At 35.0% G+C, this 24,218-nt stretch overlaps 4 protein-coding genes across 4 annotated transcripts; 2 read left to right on the top strand and 2 right to left on the bottom strand.

Annotated features, from left to right (window-relative positions):
- The first annotated feature begins 2,298 nt into the window (after nt 1-2,298).
- On the top strand, nt 2,299-4,580 carry LOC106348570 (PHD finger protein ALFIN-LIKE 4). Its single transcript, XM_013788332.3, has 5 exons — nt 2,299-2,554; nt 2,652-2,684; nt 3,615-3,843; nt 3,933-4,065; nt 4,140-4,580. The coding sequence occupies exons 1-5, from the start codon at nt 2,443-2,445 to the stop codon at nt 4,413-4,415; spliced, it is 783 nt and encodes a 260-aa protein (XP_013643786.2). The 5' UTR covers nt 2,299-2,442; the 3' UTR covers nt 4,416-4,580.
- Nucleotides 4,581-4,634: 54 nt separating this feature from the next.
- On the bottom strand, nt 4,635-5,899 carry LOC106348569 (solute carrier family 25 member 44-like). The gene has a single exon (XM_013788331.3). It carries the CDS (start codon nt 5,685-5,687, stop codon nt 4,665-4,667), a length of 1,023 nt encoding a protein of 340 aa, XP_013643785.2. The 5' UTR covers nt 5,688-5,899; the 3' UTR covers nt 4,635-4,664.
- Nucleotides 5,900-7,760: 1,861 nt separating this feature from the next.
- LOC106348566 (probable WRKY transcription factor 50) lies at nt 7,761-9,663 on the top strand. Its single transcript, XM_013788329.3, has 3 exons — nt 7,761-8,835; nt 9,067-9,205; nt 9,324-9,663. Exons 1-3 carry the CDS (start codon nt 8,568-8,570, stop codon nt 9,445-9,447), a joined length of 531 nt encoding a protein of 176 aa, XP_013643783.2. The 5' UTR covers nt 7,761-8,567; the 3' UTR covers nt 9,448-9,663.
- Nucleotides 9,664-10,052: 389 nt separating this feature from the next.
- LOC106348565 (protein PLASTID MOVEMENT IMPAIRED 1-RELATED 2-like) lies at nt 10,053-13,567 on the bottom strand. Its single transcript, XM_048735146.1, has 3 exons — nt 13,308-13,567; nt 11,125-13,029; nt 10,053-11,031 (listed from the first exon to the last, which is right to left on the bottom strand). Exons 2-3 carry the CDS (start codon nt 12,993-12,995, stop codon nt 10,242-10,244), a joined length of 2,661 nt encoding a protein of 886 aa, XP_048591103.1. The 5' UTR covers nt 12,996-13,029; nt 13,308-13,567; the 3' UTR covers nt 10,053-10,241.
- Nucleotides 13,568-24,218: the final 10,651 nt, after the last annotated feature.

Genomic DNA, 24,218 nt, shown 5'->3' with positions numbered 1-24,218 from the left:
AACTAAATAAATTATGATTGAAATTTTTTATGGTTGTAAATTGAAACTAAAGACACTTGTTACAGCCATTAATCGTTCCCAATGTATGGCTAAATTTTCCCAGATTGTGATGTGGTGAGGACAGGCTCGGACCTTAGTGTATAAAATATAAACTATAGACATTTTAACATTCAAAATATATAGATTATCTGAATGATTGTTAGAAGATAAGAGCAAAAATTCAAGAGCACAAGCTAACCTAGACCTACCAAATATAGCAGACCTCGATAATTTTTAGGAATTCTTCTGAATTTCAAACAATATAAAAGAGAACATAAAAAATAATCAATGTTGAGTTCGTAAATTTTAGAAACATTATTGTATATTTTTTGGCATACCATATCATCAGTATTAAGAATATGTTAGTTCGATTTAGTATTTTATGAAATTTTGAATTAATTTATTAATATCAAAATTTGATATTATGTAAAACTGATTTTTTTAGTAATAAGTGATTAAGATAAAATGAAATAACAACACAAATATGGTATCATATGTTACCAAAACATTTGGCGCGAAAGTTAAATTTTTGATAGATCAATATCTTAATAATAAAAACAAAAAACATTAAACCTATATTTTTAGTATCATGTTAATAAGGAAAATTTGGCGCAAAAAATGAGTTTAAAATTTCATGTTAACTATTTTAGTAGACGAAAAGAAAAAATATATCAAAAGGAACTAAGAAAAAAAATACCATAACTATTATATCATATTTTACCAAAAGAATCTTAGTGCTAAAAACATGAAATTTCGATAATTTAATAAAATATTCTAAACACATAAAAACCTTTAATATTACTGTTTTGATGTTATATTTGGAAAGTAATTTTGGCGCGACCAAAAAAAAATTATAATCTCATATAAACCATCTAGACTAAGAAGAAAAATATCAGAAATTAAGAAGCTAAAAAAAAGCAGTCCAATGTATTCCTTTAATCCATCTACTACTGAAAAGAATTTGATACTAAAGAAACTGATGGTTTCTACAATCCAATAAAACAAATTCAAACACAAAAGTTGAAAACCATAAAACACACTACTATTACTACTACCCAAAACATAACCAAAGGAGGTTCCTAGAATAATTGCAATATGAAAAGATTATTCAATTACAATATTATTCATATAGCCAAAATATGTCATAGTTACCTTAGTTATATAACATAATAAAAACTATGGAAGTTAGTATATTAATTTTTTTTTTTTAGTTTGGCAGACTGCATCACCAGTATTAAGAATATGTTAGTTCGATTTAGTTTTTTATAAAATTTTAAATTAAACTATCGATACAAAAACTTAAGACGATAAAAAATATTTAAAATAAAAAACTAAAAAAAGTCTAAAATAAAACTGTACAAATATGGTATCATATGTTACCAAAACAATTTGGGGCGAAAAACTGAAAATTTAGTAGATATCAGTAGATATCTCAAACATAAAACAAAATCGTTAAATGTATTGTTTTAGTATCATGTTAACAAATAAATTTTAGCGTGAAAGACAAACAAACTTTATATCTCATGTTAACAGCTTTATTAGATGAGAATAATAATAATAAAAAACTTAAGAATAACATCACAGTTATCGTATCATATATTACCAAAAAGAACTTGGCGTTAAAAACAAAAAAAATTCGATAATGTAATAAAATATCTTAAACAAGTAAAAATCATTAATTTACTATATTAATATCATATTCACAAATAAATTTTAGCTCGAACAAAAAAATAAATTCAGAACTTAAAGACCAAAATTTTGATAATCTATTAAAAACCTTCAACCCATAAAACCATTAGTCTTGTTGTTTGACAGCATATTCACAAAATAAATTTTGACGCAAACAAAACAGATAAATTCAGAATCTCATATAAGATACGAAAAAGTATATATCGAAAATGAAGAAACTAAAAAGACGGTCTAATATATTCATTTATCTATACCATTACGAAGTAAATTTTTGCAATAGAACTCTCACGTTAAAAATTAGAGCGGTTAATATCTATATTACCCTTAATAAATTTTAAATATTATTAATTATATAATCAAAAGCGAATTTTTATTAATAATATTAACTTAAGATAATTCTTATAGATTGTGTTGCTATTTTAAAACATATTTTTCAATTATAAAATTTAACCCAAAACATAACTAAAGGAGGTTCCCGTGTCATCGCCGGCGCTCAGGCGACAACGAAACAACACACGTGTTAAGATCTTATAGGTTGGTAAAGTAACGCTCTCTCGTGCTCCTTTCCCCATCGGATTCCTCTCTCTCTCTCTCTCATCTGCGGACTCATCCTCCTCTTATTAAATCTGCTTAATTCTTTTAGTGTCCGCTCTCTCTCTCTCACGCACACAATTCTTCAGGGCAAGTCAAAATACTTACTTCTGTGTAAAGATTATGGACGGAGGTGGCGACGGTGGTGGTGCCGCGTACAACCCACGCACGGTGGAGGAGGTTTTTAGGGATTTTAAGGGTCGTAGGAATGGCATGATTAAGGCTTTAACCACTGGTAATATTTGGTTTCTATCAACACTTACTCTTCGTTTTGTTTCTTCTTCTTCCATTGTCGTTAAAAATCTCAACTTTATGATTTGGCTTTTTCGCAGATGTTCAGGAGTTTTACCGACTTTGTGATCCTGGTGAGTGTTTACCTTCAGAGATTTGTTTGTGGGATTGACGAAAGTCACTGTTTTTATTCTGTTTGAATTGTCTTCGTTGTGGTGCTCTGTTTTGAGCTGAGTGTTGAATGATGCATTAGGGTTTTTGATAGTTTCTGTAAATTATGAGCTATAGAAGAGTAAAGTTTTGGTTTTTATTTGTGGAATTGGTTTCGGCTGACGAAAGTCTTTGTCTTTGTTGTGCTTTGTTTGGAGCTGAGTGTTGAATGATGCATTAGGGGTTTGATAGTTTCTCTTTCTCTGTTTTTGATTCTGTTAGATTTCTCTGAGTTCTGCTTGATAGCGGAGTAAAGTTTTGATTTTTGAATACTGGTTTTCAAAACTAATGTTCTTTTTGTGAACTCTCGTTTGGTTTTAGAATCCGAATTTTTGATGGCATGAGAATGCGATTTGTTTGAATAGTATAACTTCAGGGGAGAGAGATAACAGATTTGGGGCTTTGTAGACTTCTATTTGTTTGTGTGAGTTCTTTGTGTTGGTCATTGTTTAAAGTCAACAAGTAACCAGTTCTTGGTTCTGTTCCTCACTGTTTAGAGTCTCTGAACATAACAGCTTGACGCTGTAACTAAAGTCACGGTTTGTGTTGCTCTCCTTGCCTAGCTGTATTGATGAAATTGAATGAGTCAAGAGAATCGTTGTCTCTTTGCTTTTAATGTCACTCGTCTTGGTGTTTTTAGTGCTCTTTCCATTATGAGATTTTTTAACTTGTGTTTTGAAAATTGGCAACTTGATTATCTGCTTACTTACAGCCTGGTCTTTTCTGATTAAGTCGTATCTTACTAGGGACTGTTGGACTATCCCCCTATAATTGGTTGTTTGTTTATTAATAACTTATGAACAAGCAAAGAATCAGTTCCTAATATTCCTTATTTTTTCCTCTTGTGATTGTAGAAAAGGAGAACCTGTGCCTTTATGGGCACCCGAATGAGCACTGGGAAGTGAATCTACCAGCTGAAGAGGTTCCCCCGGAGCTCCCGGAGCCTGTCTTGGGTATCAACTTTGCCAGAGACGGGATGATGGAAAAGGATTGGCTGTCCCTTGTTGCTGTCCACAGTGATGCATGGCTTCTTGCTGTTGCTTTCTTTTTCGGAGCCAGGTTTGGATTTGACAAAGCTGATAGGTAATGTATCTTCTTGCGTCTGTGTTCTACTCCTTCACAGTTGCAGCTCTCTGTGATTGATGTTCTTCCACTTTTTTTTGTTGCTGCAGGAAACGGCTGTTCAATATGATGAATGACCTCCCATCAATATTTGAGGTTGTGGCTGGCACTGCAAAGAAAGCATCAAAGGAGAAATCATCTGTTTCCAACAACAGCAGCAACAGATCCAAGTCAAACTCCAAGGTAACAACAAGCTTTGTTTCTTAAGTGCACTGTTCTTTTGTCCAACTTACTAAAAATCCCTTTTAAAATTACAGAGAGGATCAGAACCTAAGCCCAAATACTCAAAGCCAGAGCCCAATGAAGAGGAAGAGGAAGGTGTGGAAGAGGAGGATGAAGATGATGATGATGAGCAAGGGGAAACACAGTGTGGGGCATGTGGTGAGAGCTATGCCGCCGATGAGTTCTGGATCTGCTGTGACCTCTGTGAGAACTGGTTCCATGGGAAGTGTGTGAAGATAACACCAGCCAGAGCTGAGCACATCAAGCAGTACAAGTGCCCATCTTGCAGCAACAAGAGAGCTCGTTCCTAAAAATTTACATTGTTTATTGCCGCCGCCCTTTGTCTATTTGCTTTTGCATATGATGAACAAGCCCCCCTAACTGTTTGGTTAGATCAGATTTGTTGGTTGAGTTAAGACTTCATGTGATTTGGTTTTTATCATAGGCGCTAGTTAGCCTCTTGTTTCATGTTTGTTTATTAGAGAGGAAAACATTTTAAAAAGTGTCTTGTTAGATTTGCCATTAAGAGAGAGACTATGAATGTGGTTTATTATCATATATCATGTCTGCTTCTTTGTAGACAGACGCTTCAAGAACTCATAAGTTGTGATCATAGTTGTTGCAGACATTGACATTGAGACCCACCTTGGTCCTAACCCTCTGTAACAAGCCCCAAACCCTCCTCCTTCCCTCATCAAGCTCTTCAAAGTCTGCATCACCGTCATTGCTCGTCTCCTCCCATTCTCCTCCGCATCTAAAACCTGCAGCCTCGTCTTGATTGTGTCTACAGGCATAGTTATCAAAGCTGAGCAACCGCTCGCTGTGGCTGCACTCAGCGCTTGAACCGCAACTGAGCCACGAGCATCTTCCTTGTGGCCATATGGACCTTTGAACCGAGACCAAATCTTCTTCTGAGACAGAGAATAAGACGCCCACCAGACAGCGTTTGAAGGCGCGTAAGTCAAGATAGAGAGACCAAACCCTCTGTAGAACCCTCTCGGTCCATCACTGTAAAGAATCTTTCTAAAAGCATCGAACCCATTAGCGTACCTACAAGAACTGATCACTCCAGGGACATGCTTATTCAACGACAAATCTCCTTGAACCATAAGCCGTTGACTCACAACATCAATCGGCGTCCAAACAACCTGAGCAGCAACTGCCGAGGCCAAACCGGCCGCACCATTGGAAACAGCCATAGACGTTGTCTCAGACAAACCTAACCTAACGGTTGCTTGACCTACACTACTCTTGGTGATCTCCAGAGCCGTCATGTAGAGAGCACGAGCCGGGATGGTTCCAAGCAAAGACGTTCCAAAGCCCTTGTAGAACCCTTTCAGACCCTCGAGCCTAGCAATGGCCAAGGAGATGTTGGCGCAGGAGACATGCGTCGGTGAGACTTGTTGCCTTGTCTTGAGGACTACGATAGGGTAAAGAGCTGTGGATACACCGGAGAAGAGAGCAGCTCCGAGGAAGAAGAACCTCGACTTATCAAGCATTTTCCAGTCTACTTCTTTGGACATGTATACCTGAGAAGAAGTTGGTCTTGCTCTCTTCTCACTCATCAAAGCACCTAAACTCATTTTCAACTAATCTTTTTTTTTTTGTTACTTCAGTTATAAAGTGACTTCACTAAGAAAGAGAGATGTATTCTTGTGAGTGACCTTAAAACATGGAAACTCTATTGATTCACTAAGTGTTATGAAATATCTTGTGGAGAAGAGAGAGGAGTAGATATAAACCAGTAGAATGGGGAAGATCTCTGTGGATTTATTAGCTTATAAAACTGTGAACTCGATAGAGAATATATATATTTTATATAAAAAATAGAAGGGAGCCAAAACGATGGGTCGTATTGGATAACACGAGGTAGTGGCCTTTAACAGACTCAAAAGGGTGGGCGAGAAAGAGAGACATGGGAAGGAGGATGATTGGACAAGTGGCGAATTGTTATTGGTTAACGTTGGTGAGACTAGCCGCTTTTGAGGTTAACATTGGCTTCTTCTGTTGGATCGTCCACTTGTTTCATCATTCTATGGGTGTCCACATTTTTTAATTCAGTCTTATTCAGTCACATTTATTTTCTTTGTTGCCGCTTTCTGTGGGTTTCTCATTTAACTTTTTGAGAAATAAATTGTATTCTAATCGACAATTTGCTGTATAGTTTTATAAAAAGAGAGATTAGTTACATTAGAATCTCTTGTGTGTTGGTCAACAAAACGATGAAGAATCCTTTCGTTGTCCTCGACCGGATTCACCATGTGAGTAAATGTTCAGCTGCAATGCAAAGGCAATATGATCAACTTGCTAGAATACCTTAAGTCAACTCTCTTGTTGACATATAATAGAAACAAAAACCTTACTAATGGTTTCATCGAGATCCACAATTAAAAAGTGTATGGCAATAGGAAAAATATAGAATACATCCATCATCCATGAGACACTAATGTCTATGGCTGGAGGACATTATGGATCATGGATAAATATTTGCTCTAACCAACATGAGATAAGTATGGAAACTCACAAGAGAGTGCATTGCCAAAAGAGCTTTCTTCTGGATATCCTCAAGCTTGTGCAGTCTCATAGAGTCCTAGTTCTTGTTATCTACATGGAAAACTGTCTTAAAATTTAGTCACTAATATACACTAAGAGGAATCAATTAAAACCTGATGAATGAGATGGTCCAAACGATCCAGAACCAGAGCAATAAGGATCCAACAATACAACATCCCGATCCTGCGATAATCAGCCACAGGCAAAGCATGCAGAACACTGGCTTAAAATGACTACATCTGCTCATGCTACAGGGCTTAAGACAATATTCTCAGATGTTTACTATTGTTCATTTCAGAGAATGTCTCTCTTGACGGTACACTATCAAAACAAAAGAAAATAAAGAAATTGGACTCTGACAATATGTATATATCTTAACTGCTGCTACCTAAAGATGATCTAAAATCAAGAAATGAACCTAAAAAGATAGCCATACCACATATTGAGTAATGATTACCTTTGCAAAAGAAGGATATTTCAGATTTAGGACAAAAAAATCAAGGACATACACGACTTCTGAAGCAATTTATCCAATGAGATTTGTTCTTCAATTCCATGTACATTCAAGTTAACTGGAACATAACAAGCAAACAAAGGCTAAAAGGGTATACGTGAAAAAGGCAAGGGAAGGATACTGGTAGCACCAAAACAACATAACAGCCAGTTCCAAACGCTTTACTCGTTCTTTACGTAGCTCGCATGGTATGACTTATCTTGTCCTTTCATAAGAGCGGCTGTATTAACAGTTTTGTTTCCTGGAGCTGATCATGCATCAACAACCTTCACAAATGAGGCAAAATTTAGCATGGTAACTAAGCAGATAAGGTACAATAAGAGTATTCAATCACCATGACAACCCCAAAGTTGAAAATGTGTAAAAATGTGGGTGAGAACAGTGGCCTATCTCCCAACCTGCTTCTGGCTGCAGTGCTGCTGCTAACCATTGAACTTGCCTTTCCCTATCATTCCCAGGAATGAAAAATCAGCAAGATAAACTATATATATCAAACATAATTTACAAAGATCATTCACCGTTTACATACAGAAATAAACGTCCAATCATAGCCAAATGATGAGCATGCAAATCTGTGTCAGGGGGCATCATCAACAAGTAAGTAACTATCTCATCCTTCTGCACTTATATTCATATAAACAAAAATGAAATCTGGAAACAATGAATAGACTGTGAACATCAAAGAACGGACCCTTCACACATGTTGTTACACCTATCCAAGATTAAAACTTGACTAACTAAACTAAAAAAATCTAGATATTTACACATATGGACAAATCTCACTTCTTACTCACTTCTTGTAACTAAAAAAGAAATACATATGACCCCGCCTTAGACTGCAGAAGTTACTACTACTTAATAGGGTCTAAGATGTAGGAAGTAGGGAAAGATGGAGAATCTCTACCCAACAAAGTCTGCTTGACTTGAAAATTCAACAGACTAATTCACAAGAGTAAGTCTTTTATATCTTTTCCTTCATTTCATTTCATTTCATTTCAGCCAAATATGTCTCTATCGTTTCAATATAAATTGGTATTTTGATTCTCAATGATGGTACTTTATGTACCGTAACTTAAGCCTAAGTCCTTGCACGAGAAGACTTATGAAAAGACTTGAAAGAAGACAAGGACAAAATAAATTAATGAAAAAAAGAGTAGTCGTGGACCAAGACACAAGTCAACCACAGGTCTTTGTAAGACTTAAAGCTAGTTTGAAAGCATCCATCTTCTTATGTATCTGTACCTTCAACAAGTACACGTTTCTACATATTATATATTTATACATTTACCTTGAAGCTTCCTTTCTAAGGTTAAGTCTTCAAAACCCGGAAAAAGAAAGATTTATTTTGAAAACATATAGGCATTACTCACACATTCTTTTGTATGCATAAATAGCTATGAATGATGCAGAGACAAACTTGGGGAGGAGGTTCAGCGATGATACTCACTCAGGTTTCGACCTTCCGGATTTGTACTTGTCAGATGAATGGATGGACGATGATCTTGTGTCTGCGGTTTCAGGGATGAATCATTCTTATGGTTATCAGACCAGTGATAGTGCTCATGCTGCTGCCTTCTTCTCTGGTTCCTCTAGCGGTTTCGGTCATCCCGAATCTCCATGTGCCAACGCTTCTGTTGCCGCTGCTACAGCCACCGCTTCTGCCGGTAAGTTTATCAGTCAACATATATAAACTCCTTTATAACATGCTTCCTTGAGGGTTTCATAAACCTTATGCGTCAGAAACTAGACCATAAGATGGCTGGTTCAAAGATAGTTTTTGAAAAGCATAGACATATCAGGACTTAAACTAAAGAACTTTTAGGTGAATCAAAACGGTGTTTACAGGTCATCCTCTGCTAAATCTATTTTTCTTCTTTCCTATTGACTTATGAAAGAAAAACAGATTAAGAAGGAAAAGAAGAAAGTAAAAGAGAGAATTGCATTCAAGACACAGTCTGAAGTAGAAGTGCTTGACGACGGGTTCAAGTGGAGAAAGTATGGGAAAAAGATGGTGAAGAACAGCCCAAATCCAAGGTAGGGAACAACATTTTCATACTCCAATATTAAAGAAGCATAACAAATATGAGAAACCAAAATAAAAAAACTGGAATGTACCTCTTGCTCATTGTAATAATTTTCATGTAATTTGCAGAAACTACTACAAGTGTTCAGCTGATGGCTGTCCCGTGAAGAAAAGGGTTGAACGAGATGGAGATGATCCGAGCTTTGTGATAACAACTTATGAGGGCTTCCACAATCACTCAAGCAAGAACTAAGATTCTTAAGAATTTTCTCAGCTTATGGTTACGACGGCAAGAATACATAGTCTGAGTAAAGATGATGAAACCAATACTATTCACGTTTATATTTCTTATGAATCTGTTCTAGAGACTGATTTTCAATGGTTATTCTACTTATACTGCTTCTCTTATACTCAATGTAAACTGATTGACAAATTTTGAAAAAAAATAGGATATTCTGAGTCTGGAATACTTCTATAGCATCTTATTCTGTTACGAGTGAGAATCTCATATAATTTCATAAATTAGTTATCTTGGAATATCAATGCAAGAGTAGAAAATTACCAGACCAACTCCCAAACCACTGATGAACATGATTGCTTCTTACCAGCCTTGAACCTGCATAGTGCATAATGAAGAATTCATGCACAGGGAACAGAGAGAGCATCACATTTGATGATTTGAATCAAATTCCTGTAAACGAGCCATTGCAAATAATTACAGCGCGGCCACTTACTATGTAGCATACCTTGAATTTAGCCTTGATTTTCCTGGAGTCAGATGGAGACCAAGCTACATGTTTCTCCTATAACGTAGAGTCTGTGCACAGGAAAAATATCTCTTCTACAAGAGAAGAAGCATCATTGCAAATGGAAGTATATTTACCCAATTTTTTTTTCTCATACACATTCATATAGCTGATAACATATGAATCTACTACTTCTTTCAAGTAGAAAAAAGGGACTGCCTGCTTTTACATCAAAATGACTTGCTCTTAAGCAAAGAGTGGAAACAATGTATAAGATAATATGCCGATGGAAATGCTACTATCACAATCCTTTTGTTATTTCATCAGAAAATATCACATCTGAATTTCTTGTTAGTGGAACAAAGGAAGCAGAGCTGCTCAAATCACCTTCTTGATTGTGCCTACTATCGATTGTTATACTCCACAATGTATCCAAGTTCTTTCTGGTTGCTTGTGGGTTTGATACAATGATCGCCTTTGACTTGGAAGCTTGACAGTTAATGGTTTTACCAGTACCACTAGCAAGTAACCAGCGGGATCCAGACTCTTGTTGGGTCTTCGTACACCACGGATGGTCTACACCAGGCTCAGTTTTCAAACCCGCAAGACCAATGTCAGTGATTCTCCACAGATGTGTACCGTTTCCAAAGGATTCTTCTTGAGCTAAACTACACAGAGGTGGGTTTGAGGAAACCAAAGACCTTTCAACTTGGATCAGAGCAAGCATAGATGCGCCAACAGGTTCGTTATATCGAGATGGATCTCTAAGCAACACTCGAAGAGCAAGTGTCAACTTGTTCCTAGAGGTATCTCCAGTGTCTGACGGTCTGTGGTCAAGCCTTAACCACTCATCCAACGTTAACGAAAAACTAATCAACTCTAAAGCCTCAGACTGATCCATGGGTTTTGGTGCAGTGGCTGATGGTGGATCTTGGTCTGACATGCTGCATTGAATCTTTAATCCTTCTACCGAGAGACTTTCTATGCCATCAATAGCCAAGGAAGCAAGAGCGTCAAGAGGTACATAACCTGAACACATATTCGATCCAAAGCCCCCAAGATTTTCTTTTGAAGAACAATCATGTGCGTTTCTGCAATTCATGAAAACTATATTTTTTTAGAATAAACTTGGAAAATAGAAATAATATGCATAACGAATCAAACATGGTAGAAAGCATCTGAACCTCTCAAATGATGTGTCCTCGATAACTTCATTTATTGTCTTCCCCATGATATCTTCCAAAGGCATCAATGCATTAATTTCAGAGCAAAGCCCTTCGATTCCAGAAGCTGCCAAACTTTGGAGTATTTCAAGAACACCAGAGCCTAACTCTGGTACCAGCACCACAGGAACTGAAACTTGCATGATCAGACGTGATGCATCCTTACAGTTTCTGAACAGTAACGGACTCATGGACCGAACACACCCTCCTCCTTTTGTCCAAAACAAAGGACCAATATTATATCCAAGTGGCCGCTCGTCAACTGGAAGCTCTATTGGACTTCCAAACCCATCAGAGCAAATACAGAGAGAGTCGTCAAAACCGTTGTCATCTAAATCCCACTCTCGCAATAAAGTTTCAGTTTCCAAGTCTTCAAGTAGCTTCACATTCCTTCTGCTCATTAACAGCTGAGACTTTCCCTCACCCACAGAACTTGAGGAGAACGAGAAATCATTCGGTTCCTCATCAATATCAGACACATATTCTAAGAGACAGTTCCCAGAAGCGAGAGCCTCCTTCTCAAACTCACGGAGCAGATACTCACGAGGAGATGTAGGCTCACCATCTGAGGTATAAACATAAGAAGATTCCTCAAGTTCAAGCATGTTTAGAAAATCATTAGCTACAGATTCAGTAATGTCATCCAAGCTTCGTGACTTCGTTAATACGTTTGCAGATTTAACTTCCAAGAAGTTTTCCTCCTCAGTACAATCATCGATGGCTGATGAAGATTTAATCTCAAATGAGTCAGAACTTTTTAGCTCCGCCACTGATAACTGATCAACAAAACAGGTTTCCTCTGCACCTTCATCTTCATCTTTAAGTAACTCATAGACATCAATAATTTCAATCTCCTTTGAATCAGTTCTTTCTTCTACTTCTTTTCCAGTGTTCTTATAGTCATCTTCTTGCTTATCAGTCTCCACACCTTGCTCAACCTTAGTTCCTGTTGATGTTTCTTGGTTTTGTTCGTCAAGTTTTTCATAGAGAAGATCAACAGACCTTGAAAGATCCAGACTCAGATTCGGCGAGAGCTGATGAGAGACCTTCCCATCATCAACCGGTGAAGATCTACGCTCCATACTCGGAACACTACCAACCCTCTTCAGCATCACATTCCCACCACTAGCTGAATCACAGACAGAGCTTGTGACAACGGAGAAATCAAAACTAAGATTCAACACAGCAGAATCCGCCACACCGGATAGCTTGAAGCTCGTGTTCCACTTCCTTGCACTTCTCGCACCTTCCATCTCCTCCAGAGACAAAGGCAAGATCCTGGCGAGATCAACCCAATGCTTCCCTAGAACAAGCCAGGGAGCATCAACAGGAGATGCACAGACCAAGAAAAGCTTCTGATCATATTTCGCAGAACGGTGCGGCCCATGTTTGCTACCGTATACTGAACATCTATGCATCAAAGTCTCTTCAAACGTAGCTGTTCCTTGCAAGACATTATAAGGTTGAGTAGACATCACTTCCTCTTTCCTCTTCCATTGCACAACTAGTTTAGTACCATCCAAATTCGAAGGCAGGCCTTCGATGGAATGAACATGGAGATGAAAACAAACATCAAACCTACGCTGCCCTAAATGAGCTATAGCTTTCAAAGGCTTCTTCCAATCCCATGATACTGATGATTTCTTCTTCTTGCTTAGCAATAAAACCCCACTCTCTGTGGTTCCTTTGGAGACAGATCTAGATCGGACAGGAGGAGGCAACGAAAGGAGTGGTCTTTGAGGTGCGTTGTGCAAGTAAAGAGCTTTGCTTACTTCCTTAATGTCTCTCAACAGCTGCCCATTGTATGAATCCTCTCTATCATTAGAGGACATTGCTTAACCACACTCTTTGATCAACTCATATACTCTGAAAACGTCAATAAAAAAAAAACAAAGTTAGTAACTTTGAATGTAACAATCATTTCTCTAGAGACTACAAGTCTACAAATCATTGAAAGATGAAAACTTGAGGAACGTTTCATTGAAAGATGAAAACTTGGAATCTGAATAAGAAGCAGAACCATTCCAGATTGAAAATAGCATATAATCTAATGAGATTTCAACTGGTTACTTGCTTGGTGTTACTATTAGAAGCAAAGAATCTAAACATATAGAGAAGCAGACAAAAGCTCTCGTTGTTCTTACCGGTTTTTCCGAGGAATTTTGAAACGAAACAATCAGAGAGATCTTGTCGGGATTTAAAAAAAAAATAGAAAATAGTATTCACGGGGAAAGCGTGAGTGAATTTAATGCTTGATTTCGCTGGTAGGGCTTGTTCGTCTGATTTGGTGGGTCCAAATAGAGTGTGTGTGTGTTGTTGTTGTTGTTGTTGGTGAAGCAGTGACGTAACGATGGAGGAAGATAGAAGATGAATCAAGGCATGGAGCTTAAGCTAAGGCGAGACAACTGGTGTGTTGTTTCTCTCTTCTGCGTTCTCTCAGAAAACGGCATGCATTTTATATTCTAGAGTTTAGTGACAGCACGCATTTTGCCATCAAGGAACCCTTTGATTTCGAAATATAGGATATGATTAATCCATCTTGAACTAATTAACCTTTTTAATTCCTGATCACTTGCTAAAATATGGCCATGTTGCTAATACTAGAGATTTTTTCCGCGCTTCGCGCGGATTATGTCTTATAAATTTATTTTATTTATAATATTATTTGTTAATTTTTTTCTTTTATATCAATACTATTAAAACTGAAGGGCCTTTTTTGAGGTACCCTTGGAGTTTTGAAGTATTTACCATTCTTTGCCACTGAATTATTTTTAATCTATGATTTCAATTAAATTTTGTATTTTTGAATTTTATTTTAATTAAAAGCAGAAAATCCTTTTGTTTAAAAATCATTCATAAAACGTTCAAACAAACTTCAGTTGCTATAATTTAGTTATTGAAATAGATACATGATATGTGTAGAAATCACGATACCCAAATTGTATGTTTAATCAACAATATCTCTTAACTTCCATGTTAAAAGGAATGTTGTTATTTTGAAAAATTAATAGCTTAATGTAGTTGACCACAATATATGCAAACTTCACGATTTAAGATTTAATTGACCACCATAGCTGACCATCATATCTGACCACCACGGTTAATATGCTTCACCATTTAGTTTTTAGCAAAATTATTAACTTAACGTAGTTGACCACTATAATTGTATAGTTCTATAAAATATTAATGAAATATTAATTATTGGTAATATTTATACACACGTTAGAAAATAATAATATAAAACTATTTATTTATAACAAAACACTAGATTTTGACCCGCGCTTGGAAAACACGGGTTTTTTGGATTATATTATAATACAAAGTTTTATTATATCGAAAAATATAATTTTTAACAGTTATATAATCTATGAATTAGTTTATTTGATATTTTATATGTACACTTTTACGTAAGTTTTTTTAGGCATGAGAATTATATCCGGATCAAAAAAACAAACCAAACCGACCCGGAAATATAGGTTTAGTTCCAGAGAAGATAACCTATTGGGATTTTTTTGGACCCGCATGTCTTTGTTTGAGTCCGGGTCCTACCCTAGACCCGATCATAAATATGTTGTGTTTATTTGGTATATTTAGATATTTTGAATATGTTTCCGGCATTATGAATATTTTTTTTAGGTTTTTGGTTTACGATTATAGTTTTTAATTTCAGGTAAATTTTCAAATTAATTTTTTTTTTTGGGTATTTGGATAAAATTTTGGATATTTTCAGTTCAGTGTCAGATTTTGAATAAGATTTTGAATTTTTAGGTATTTGAATTTTTTGGGTATTTGTTTGGAGTTTCAAGTACTTTTCGTGTTTCGGATATTTTTCAGATTTTCTAGATATTTCGAATCTTTTTAGGATCCTAAATACCCGGAGATGTGGACTCATTACGTCCATATCGGGTCCAACAACCTTTTGATATAGATTTTTAACGTAATTGTACAAAAACATGATTGATGAAATATATTTTAGAAAACTCATTTTTAAATATGAAAATATCTATCAAACTATAGACGGTTGAAAGTTTAGTATATAATATGAGATTTTAGTGGGAAAATTTATATATGATATGATTACGTTATTATAAAGGAAAGAGGAAGTTAAAATGTACACTTATATGTTGTGTAGCTTCTCTTGCTTTAAATTATATATTATATGATAAAAGTGATAATATAAAACATTAATTTCAATGTTTTTATGATTAAAAGTCAAAATGGTAAACATAATAATAATAATGATTAAGATTTAAGAGTGGTATTTGAATAAATAAAGGAATTGAATAAATTATTGTTAGAGAAATATATGGTAACATATTGTTAGTCTAAGTTTGAGTTAAATAAAGTGTCCAAACAACTTTGTTAGGTAGATTTTTTAAAACTCCTTCCTTTTTAATAGTATTGATTTATCATGTTACTCTCTAAACATTTTGAAAACCAAACCAAGATCGACTCAGTATATATATTGGTTGATTGGTCTGACCAGTTTAACCTGCTTAACGAGTTTTAAATTTTTTTTATAATTATATATGTATATATACCATATGCTTTAAGAAAGAAAAAAGAATTCTATATGAACTTAAATTATTAACATACATAAGATTAACATTCAAATCACCATGTATATTTTTTCTTACCACAAAATTTCAAATGTTATATTAATGGAAAAATTTGAAAACATATAATATTTAGATAACAAGTGGGAATAAGACATAATTTTTCGTATGAAATAATATGTGAAAACTGAAAAGACAAAAACTAATTAATCACTAACAGTTTCATAACAAAATTCTTAGAACAATTAAAAGACTATAAACTATGTTTTAGTTTAGCAGAATCCATGGTTTTTTTATCCGGGCCGGAGTTTTTCAAATACAGTTTTTATTGTTCCAAATCATCGGTTCTACTGGATTTTTCCAGTTTTTCTCAAATCCAAGTTGACTGGCCTGATCAGTTTAACGGGTTTTTAAAATTTTACTGTATATTATATATGTATATATACCATGTTTGAAGGAAAAAATGAATTCTATGTGAACTTAAATTGTTGACATACATAAGACTAACATTCAAATCACCATACATATTTTTTCTTACAACAAAATTTCAAGTCATCGGTTTTACTGGATTTTCTATTTTTTTTTTCAAATCCCAAATTTTAAACTGAATCGAACTCAACTTATTAGACGAGTCATGGTCGGACTGTTTTCGAGTGGTTGGCCCGGTCTGATTTCCAAAACATTGCAATGTTTATAACATAAAATATCCCGCGCTTTCAAAGCGCGGGTCAAAATCTAGTTAACTTCTTGTTTTTCCAATGTTAGTTTTTCTTAATTTAAATTTATATGTTAATAATTTTTCATTTTTTTGTTGTAGATGGAGAATTATATTTTTTATTGATGGTTTTTTGTAAGTGATAGTGACATAAACTTTTTGAAATTTTAAAATAATATTATATATAGTACGATTAACACATTAAAGAAGAGAAACATATTCAGACACATTTTACACAGGTTTTATATGCATAATTTTAAACATTATATATGTATATATTATAAGTTTGAAACATGTAAATGCTTTCTAAAGCTAAATACTTGTTCTGAGTTTACATAACTTATCGAAAGTTTTATCTCTTTTTAAATTCAAATCACAGAAAAAATATAAAAAAAGTCAGTATAGATAGGTTTTTTGGGCTTTTAAATCAACACTGAAAAATTACATGAATCAGATAACAACAGTTTTGTAAACAACTGGATAAAATTTGACCGAGCCAAAGATTTTCACACAATATGTTCTTTCTTCTTCAAATTGCGAAGAGCCTATAGGCACAAGAAAAAAATCATAATTTTTGTTTTCACTTATATAACATTTTTTCTCCTTTACACACGAAGTTTATTACACTGCTATAAGCAATGTAGAACTCTATTCATATAAGATTCACATCTATGCATTTTGACAAAGAAGAATTTCAGCCATCTTTAGTTTCGGAATGTACCAACTTCAGTCATATACACTATATTTTCTCTATGATTCAAAACTTATAATTTTAATATATGTGCAGATTTCCATGTGAAAAGGCACGCACGCCATCTATCATTCAACCTATTACTTTTTCCAAAGTAAACACTATAATCCTCGTTTGGTTAGCTCCACAAACTAATCTCTTTGGATCAGTTTATAAAAAAATATGGATACTAATGTCAGAAAAGAATATAAACACTATCAACAATACATATTGGCACAAGAATATTTGGTTCAAGGAACATATTCCACGTAATGCGTTTATATCATGGCTGGCTTTGCGGAGAAGACTGCCAACCAAGGATCGCTTGAGGCGTTGGGGATTAAATGTCTCAGGAACGTGCGCCCTTTGTAATCTGGAAATAGAGACTCACCATCATCTCTTCTTTGAGTGCTCTTTCTCTCGCTTGATATGGGAGCCTTTTGCTGCTGAAGTTTGGATTTCTCCTCCGGCTGATCTACACTCTGTTGCAGCCTAGATCAATCAACCTCGCGTCAACGTATATGCACATGCTACTCCAGTCATCAAGCTCTACTTTCAGTCATGTCTCCTCACCTTCATCAGTCATCCTTGCCTCTTTCGACCGTATGATGCGTGACCGTCTCCTCTCTTACCCGGTAAGTTCTTCTTTCTCATCTTCTCTACTTCTTTTTATATTTCTTGTATAAGACTTCCTTAAGGCTTTTTTTACCTTGAGTTGTTGTTGGTTGTTTTTGTTTCCTTGCTGTAATAAGTTGTTTAAAAACAACAGTGTAACCTTTTAGAAAATAATAATCTTAACATCTTACCAAAAAAAAAAACAACAAATATTGACTTATTTATGTGAATATATATTTTATTTTAAATCATTATAGTGGACGAATAAAACACCATAATTTGTACAACAAATTTTCTTAGATTCACCTCATCATACTCACCATTTTACCATTTTAATTACATAATTTTACATGAGCTTCTTCATCCTTCCCGGTTATTTTCTCTTTATTTATAACTACAATATAATGTTATAAATTATATATATTATAAATTAATAATTTATTTACCCTTAAAGTCTAACTATTAAAATATAACATAATTCAATATAGATATATGATTCTATTAATAAATTAGCAGTTACAAATTTGAAATTTCTAGAAATATCAAAAGTTGTATGTTAGTTAATTATTTTCTAAATGATATTTATTTTTAATTCTTTTTAGATGAGAATATTTTGGCTGAGGTGGATAGTCTCAAAAGCCTTGAATTTAGTCCCTTTTATATAGTAGGATTAACTCATAAGTGGAAAAAATCTCTTAAAAAGTCTTGAGAAACTTTCATATGGGTTTATCAAATTTATATTATATTATAACATTAATATTTGTGGTGAGAGACTATCTTTGAAAACTTCTTGATAGGCCCTGTTCGTTTGTACAACTGGAAGATGCATCCAGATGGTCCATCTAGATGTCTTATCCAGATGCTCCATCTCGGTGTTGTTCGTTTCTTCACTTCGTCCATGCATCCAAATGAATCATCTGAATGCAACTATGTTCGTTTGCTTGTCATTTTTTAACTTTCATCTGCATCTAGGTGGACATGTTAATAAAATGACTAAAATATTTTTTTTCACGTTTCGGCGGAAAAATTGCATTTTTACGGTTTTGGCCGAAAATATTTTTGCGGTTTTTGAGGAAATATGTGTTTTTCGCAAAAAGGTGCATTTTTATGGTTTTTGGCGGAAAAATGCGTTTTATGGCTTTGGCGGAAAAATACGTTTTTGCGGTTTGGACGGAAAAAGTGTGTTTTGAAGTTTTGGCGGGAAAAGTGTTTTGCATGAAAAGTTTTTTTTCACGATTTTGGCGGGAAAATACATTTTTCCAGTTTTGGCGGGAAAATACATTTTTCCAGTTTTGGCGGGAAAATACATTTTTCCGGTTTTGGCGGGAAAATACATTTTTCCGGTTTTGGCGGGAAAATTGTATTTTTCGGTTTTGGCGGAAAAATGCGTTTTTCCGGTTTTGGCGGGAAAATGTGTTTTCCGGTTTTGGCGGGAAAATACATTTTTCCGGTTTTGGCGGGAAAATACAATTTTCCGGTTTTGGCGGAAAAATGCGTTTTTCCGGTTTTGGCGGGAAAATGCGTTGTCCGGTTTTGGCGGGAAATGCGTTTTTCTGGTTTTGGCGGGAAATGCGTTTTTCCGGTTTTGGCGGTAAAATACATTTTTCCGGTTTTGGCGGGAAAATGCGTTTTTCCGGTTTTGGCGGGAAAATACATTTTTCCGGTTTTGGCGGGAAAATATGTTTTCTGATTTTAGCGAGAAAATACATTTTTCCGGTTTTGACGGGAAAATTTAGTTTTCCGGTTTTGGTGGGAAAATTCTGTTTTCTGGTTTTGTCGGGAAACTTCCGTTTTCCAGTTTTGGCGGGAAAATTCCGGTTTTGGCGGGAAAATTGTATTTTTCGGTTTTGGCGAGAAAATGCGTTGTTTCCGGTTTTGGCGGAAAAATGCTTTTTGCGGTTTTGGCCGGAAAATGCTTTTGGAGTTTTGGCGGGAATATGTGTTTTTTGGGTTTTTGTCGAAAAGTGTGGTTTTACTGGTTTAGCCAAAAAATGTGTTTTAATGAAAATGTGTGTTTTATGCTTTTTTGCGGAAAAATGCATATTGCGGTTTTGGCGGGAAAGTATGTTATTCCGTTTTGCGAGAAAATACATTTTTTGGTTATAGCGGAAAAATGTATATGCAAAAAAAAAATAGAATTTACGGTTTGAAAATAATATTTTGATTTTAAAAGGTCATTTTTGTCATTTATTATTTTAGACTGAACTAGATGCATCTGCATCCAGATGCACCATCAAGACTCACCTTCATTTGGGTGAGAATTTGAGATGAGTTTTTAAAAATTCAGCTGGGTGATCCATTTGGATGTAGCATTATAATGCACTAAACGAACATCAATTTGCATCTTCACCCAGATGGATCACCTGGGTGAGCAAACGAACAGGGCCATACTCTAAGACTAAACGATTTCTTGATAAGCGGCCAATGTAGTGCAAGGAGTACCCTACAGAGGTGTATCCGCACAATCATGCTATCAACACAACGCAAGAAAGGCACAATAACCTTATAAATGGGTCGATATATTTCAACAACGGCTTTACTCGAGTTGCGTTCCAAAGGAATCCCACGCCCTTAGTGAAAAAGATCAGGAAAAGAATGAGTTCATGGACTGGCCGTTTCCTCTCACATGCTGGTCGGCTTCAGTTAATTAACTCGGTCATTATGAGTCTAGCAAATTTCTGACTAGCAATTTTCAGATTACACAAGTAGTTGTCTGAAAGAGATTGAGCGTTTATGTGCAGCCTTCCTCTGGTCTGGACCGAACTTGAAATCAACAAAAGTAAAAGCCAGCTGGCAGGATATTTGTTTGCCTAAGAATAAAAGTGGGTTGGAAATCAGACCTCTAAAAAAATAAATAAAGCTCACTGTCAGAAGCTCATACGAAGAATAACGTCAGCGAAATCCTATGAGTCAAATGGATACATTTCTATTTGATAAGAAAGGGAACTTTCTGGTCGATCTCAATAAACACAAATTTGAGATCTTGGATGTGGAAGAAGATATTGAAAATGAGAGATATTGCCAGGCAGTTTATTCGAATCGAGGTCAGAAATGGAATCACACATCCTTCTGGTATGAAGTGTGGTCTCAGCTGGGTTGTCTAAAGGAGTGATAGGTGATAGAGGTATCATATATAGCATTAGGCATTGCAGACAATGCTATGATGGCATATGTTATAACAAATCATCAAAGGAGGAGACATAGAGTGAGCACGCTTAATGATATTGACGATGAGATTGACAAGTTCTGTGTTGGAGGGTTACGTGAGGTGGATGATATTCCTCTTTGGAAAAGTGGAGAAGGAAAGTTTGTAAATAAATTTCCTACTAAGAAGACTTGGATGCAGTTGAGGGCTAGACATCAAAGTTGTACTTGGAGTAAAGGGATATGGTTTTCTCAATCCACTCCAAAGTACTCTTTTATGCTCTGGATTGCAATAAGAAACAGATTGCAAACAAGGGACAAGATGCAAACTTGGAATTTCTTTATAAATGCAGAGTGTATTAGGGTCAATCCACTCATCACCAATTGGTTTTAAGTTGGAAACCCATAATTAAACCCGAACTTAACATGGTATCAGAGCCCAGATCCTAAATACCCTAAACTCCTAACTAAAATTAAAAATCAACTCTTCTGACCGGGTATAAAGGTCGTGATTAACCCTTCCAACCGGGTATAAAGGTTGTGTTAAACTCGCTCGACCGAGTATAAATGTCCTAAAGTTCTGAGATTTCTGGCCGATAAGAGCCATCATCTCGAGGAGGGGTATTAGGGATATATATCCTACATCAGGAATTCTAAAGGACATTAAGTAATATATAAAGGATTAGGGCCAATCCACTAATTACCAATTGATTTTAAGTTGGAAGCCCATAATAAATCCGAATCTAACATGTGTTTTATGCCATCGAGTTCAAGAGACTTGCCAACATCTCTGTTTCTGATGTCCTTACTCCTCTAAAGTGTGGGAATCATTGGTAATAGGGATCTTAAGGACGGTTTCACCACAGATTGGAGTGTTATTGTGGCCATGGTTTCTGGTTCGAGCTTTCCTCCTACGGAACTATTCCTTCTTCGTTACTCTCTTCAGGCTACAGTTCATAGTATTTGGAGAGAACGTAACTCTCGATGACATGGAGACGATCCAATAGATGCTGTTACTTTCAGTAGCCTTGTAGATAAAACGATACGTCTGCATTTGCTTGCTGTTAAAACAAATGGCCTGGCATATTTGGAGAGAGGGCTGTGTGCTTGGTTTGAAACAAGACATGTTCTAAATCCTTCATAAAGGCTGCAAAAAAATCATTTATTTTATAGTCCTATGAATATATAACAAAAACAGAAGTACTAGATGTAACACAGTTTTTTGTACATTCATTCAAAAAAAAAGTTTGTTTTCTGATAAATTTGAAGTTGGTTTAGGCATGAGAGATTCCGTTGATCTCTCTGCTCATCATTTAGATTTCTATGGTGGATCAAGTTCTTCAGATGAGTCAATGCCTCAAATAACTAAACGTTTTCTTAAAAATGATTTTATTTCTTGAGTTTTTAGAGTTAAGATAAGCTCTCATGAGTCCATGGTTCTTGCTTGGTTGGCAGAAATATATTGAGCTGAAATGAGAAGGCTAAATCTTGAACTCAAGCGAACTATGGATATGTATATGTAGCTCAGCTTGTAAACAAGCAGCTTACAGCGAAAAGAAAGGTACTCCCTCCCTCAGTCTTTTTAATAAGATGTTTAATTTGAAAAAGCTTTTCTGTTGCATGATACTCATGGAATTTTCGTTAGGCAAAGAGTTAATCAATAGAAAATGGAAGAAGCTCTTAAGTTTGAGAAGGCCAAACGAGTTATGGACTTGTGTACAAAGGCGTACTTGACCCATTAAGTCTTGAGACCTGTTGATCCTGCTCAAGGAAAAAAGAAATTTCAACAAGCCAGAAGTATGATTTATTTTTATACTATTATTGTTACTAGGTAAAAAATTCGTGCAATATTGCATGGAAGCTAATTTTATAAATAACAAATAAATCACATTTTATAAATAATTTTTTTTATAATTTCTTTTAAGTAGTTATTTAATTGAAAACACGCAACCGTTCAAATATTTTACTATGTTTAGAGACATAACCTTTCATATTTAAAATTTTGGGAATATTCTAACTTTTTTTAAAACTGATTAAAAAAATATCAGGAACATGACCTATTGATATATGTGTGGTCAAACTATTTTAATACAATTATTAAAACCTCTTATTAATCATTTAAGATAAATATTATACAAAAAACATATATATGACTAAAAACATAAATATAAAAATTAAATTTCAACAAAAATGTAAAACAAAAAATATACCCGTCATTTTAAGGACGGGTCAAAATCTAGTAACTCTTAAAACTAATATATTTTAGAAATGATGTTGAAAAAAGATATATGTAACTTCTTAGGATGAAACAACACAACACAGCCAAATGAATAGACACAACACAATCGTGTTTTGTTTGTCGTATATATACAATACACGATATCTTTTAATTTTACTTGAATATAATATTATGCCCGTAAAGTGATTTATAAATTATAGCTAGGTCGACCAGTGGGACTCAATAGTCACTCGATAGTATTTGCCAGAGTCCTTGATGCTGTCGCTTTGCTTAATGAGAAAACAGATACATGTAGAAAAGTACGCAATGATCATAGATTGAGACGATAGAGAAAATGATTTGGAGGATGGATGCTGCTGCTGCGGAAGTTGGTTTCTCAAGCGATCGTATTCCACCACCTATGGAAGCAAAGAAATAATTTGATCCATAACAATGTTTCCTTACCTGCAACATCAGTCTTCAGAGCGATTGATGGGGAGATGAGGAACCTGATTTCTGCTAAAAGGTCTAATAAGCTATTTACTGCACTTATGGTGATTTGGTTACGATATGTGCTCTTATCTGGTCATTGTTTTGGTTGTTATTGATCCATCTTGTTTTTTCTTTTTTTTTGCCAAGATGTTTCAAACTCTAGATTTTGCTCTTGCAAATCTCTTTTCATTTATATGATATGTACAGTTTAGTAAAAAAAAAAAATCAACTTTAAATTCATATGCAAATTCACAAAAAAAAAAAAAAACAATTCATCAGAAAAAGAACGAAGCGAGGCTTGAGAACGAGACAGCTAACATCTCTCAAATTACACCGTCTCAACAACTTTATATTGATTTACTAATTGTTCAACCTATTTCATTCTTCATGAAGATAGTCGACTATGTTTGAAAAAAGCTACCAAATCAGATCCCCATGTCGCTGCGTTAGGTATGATGAGACATGTTATGTGTCCTCGCTTTAGTAGCAGTTATACTAATTGATATTTCTGAATTCGCTAATTCATAGTGACAACATCTACATGATAAAGACTTACTAATTTACATGAATGAATATACTAATTCA

Source organism: Brassica napus, chromosome A6 (assembly GCF_020379485.1).
Source record: "Brassica napus cultivar Da-Ae chromosome A6, Da-Ae, whole genome shotgun sequence".
NCBI lineage: Eukaryota > Viridiplantae > Streptophyta > Magnoliopsida > Brassicales > Brassicaceae > Brassica > Brassica napus.
The sequence above is the reverse complement of the archived record's forward strand: the minus strand, read 5'-3'. Positions and strand labels throughout refer to the sequence as shown.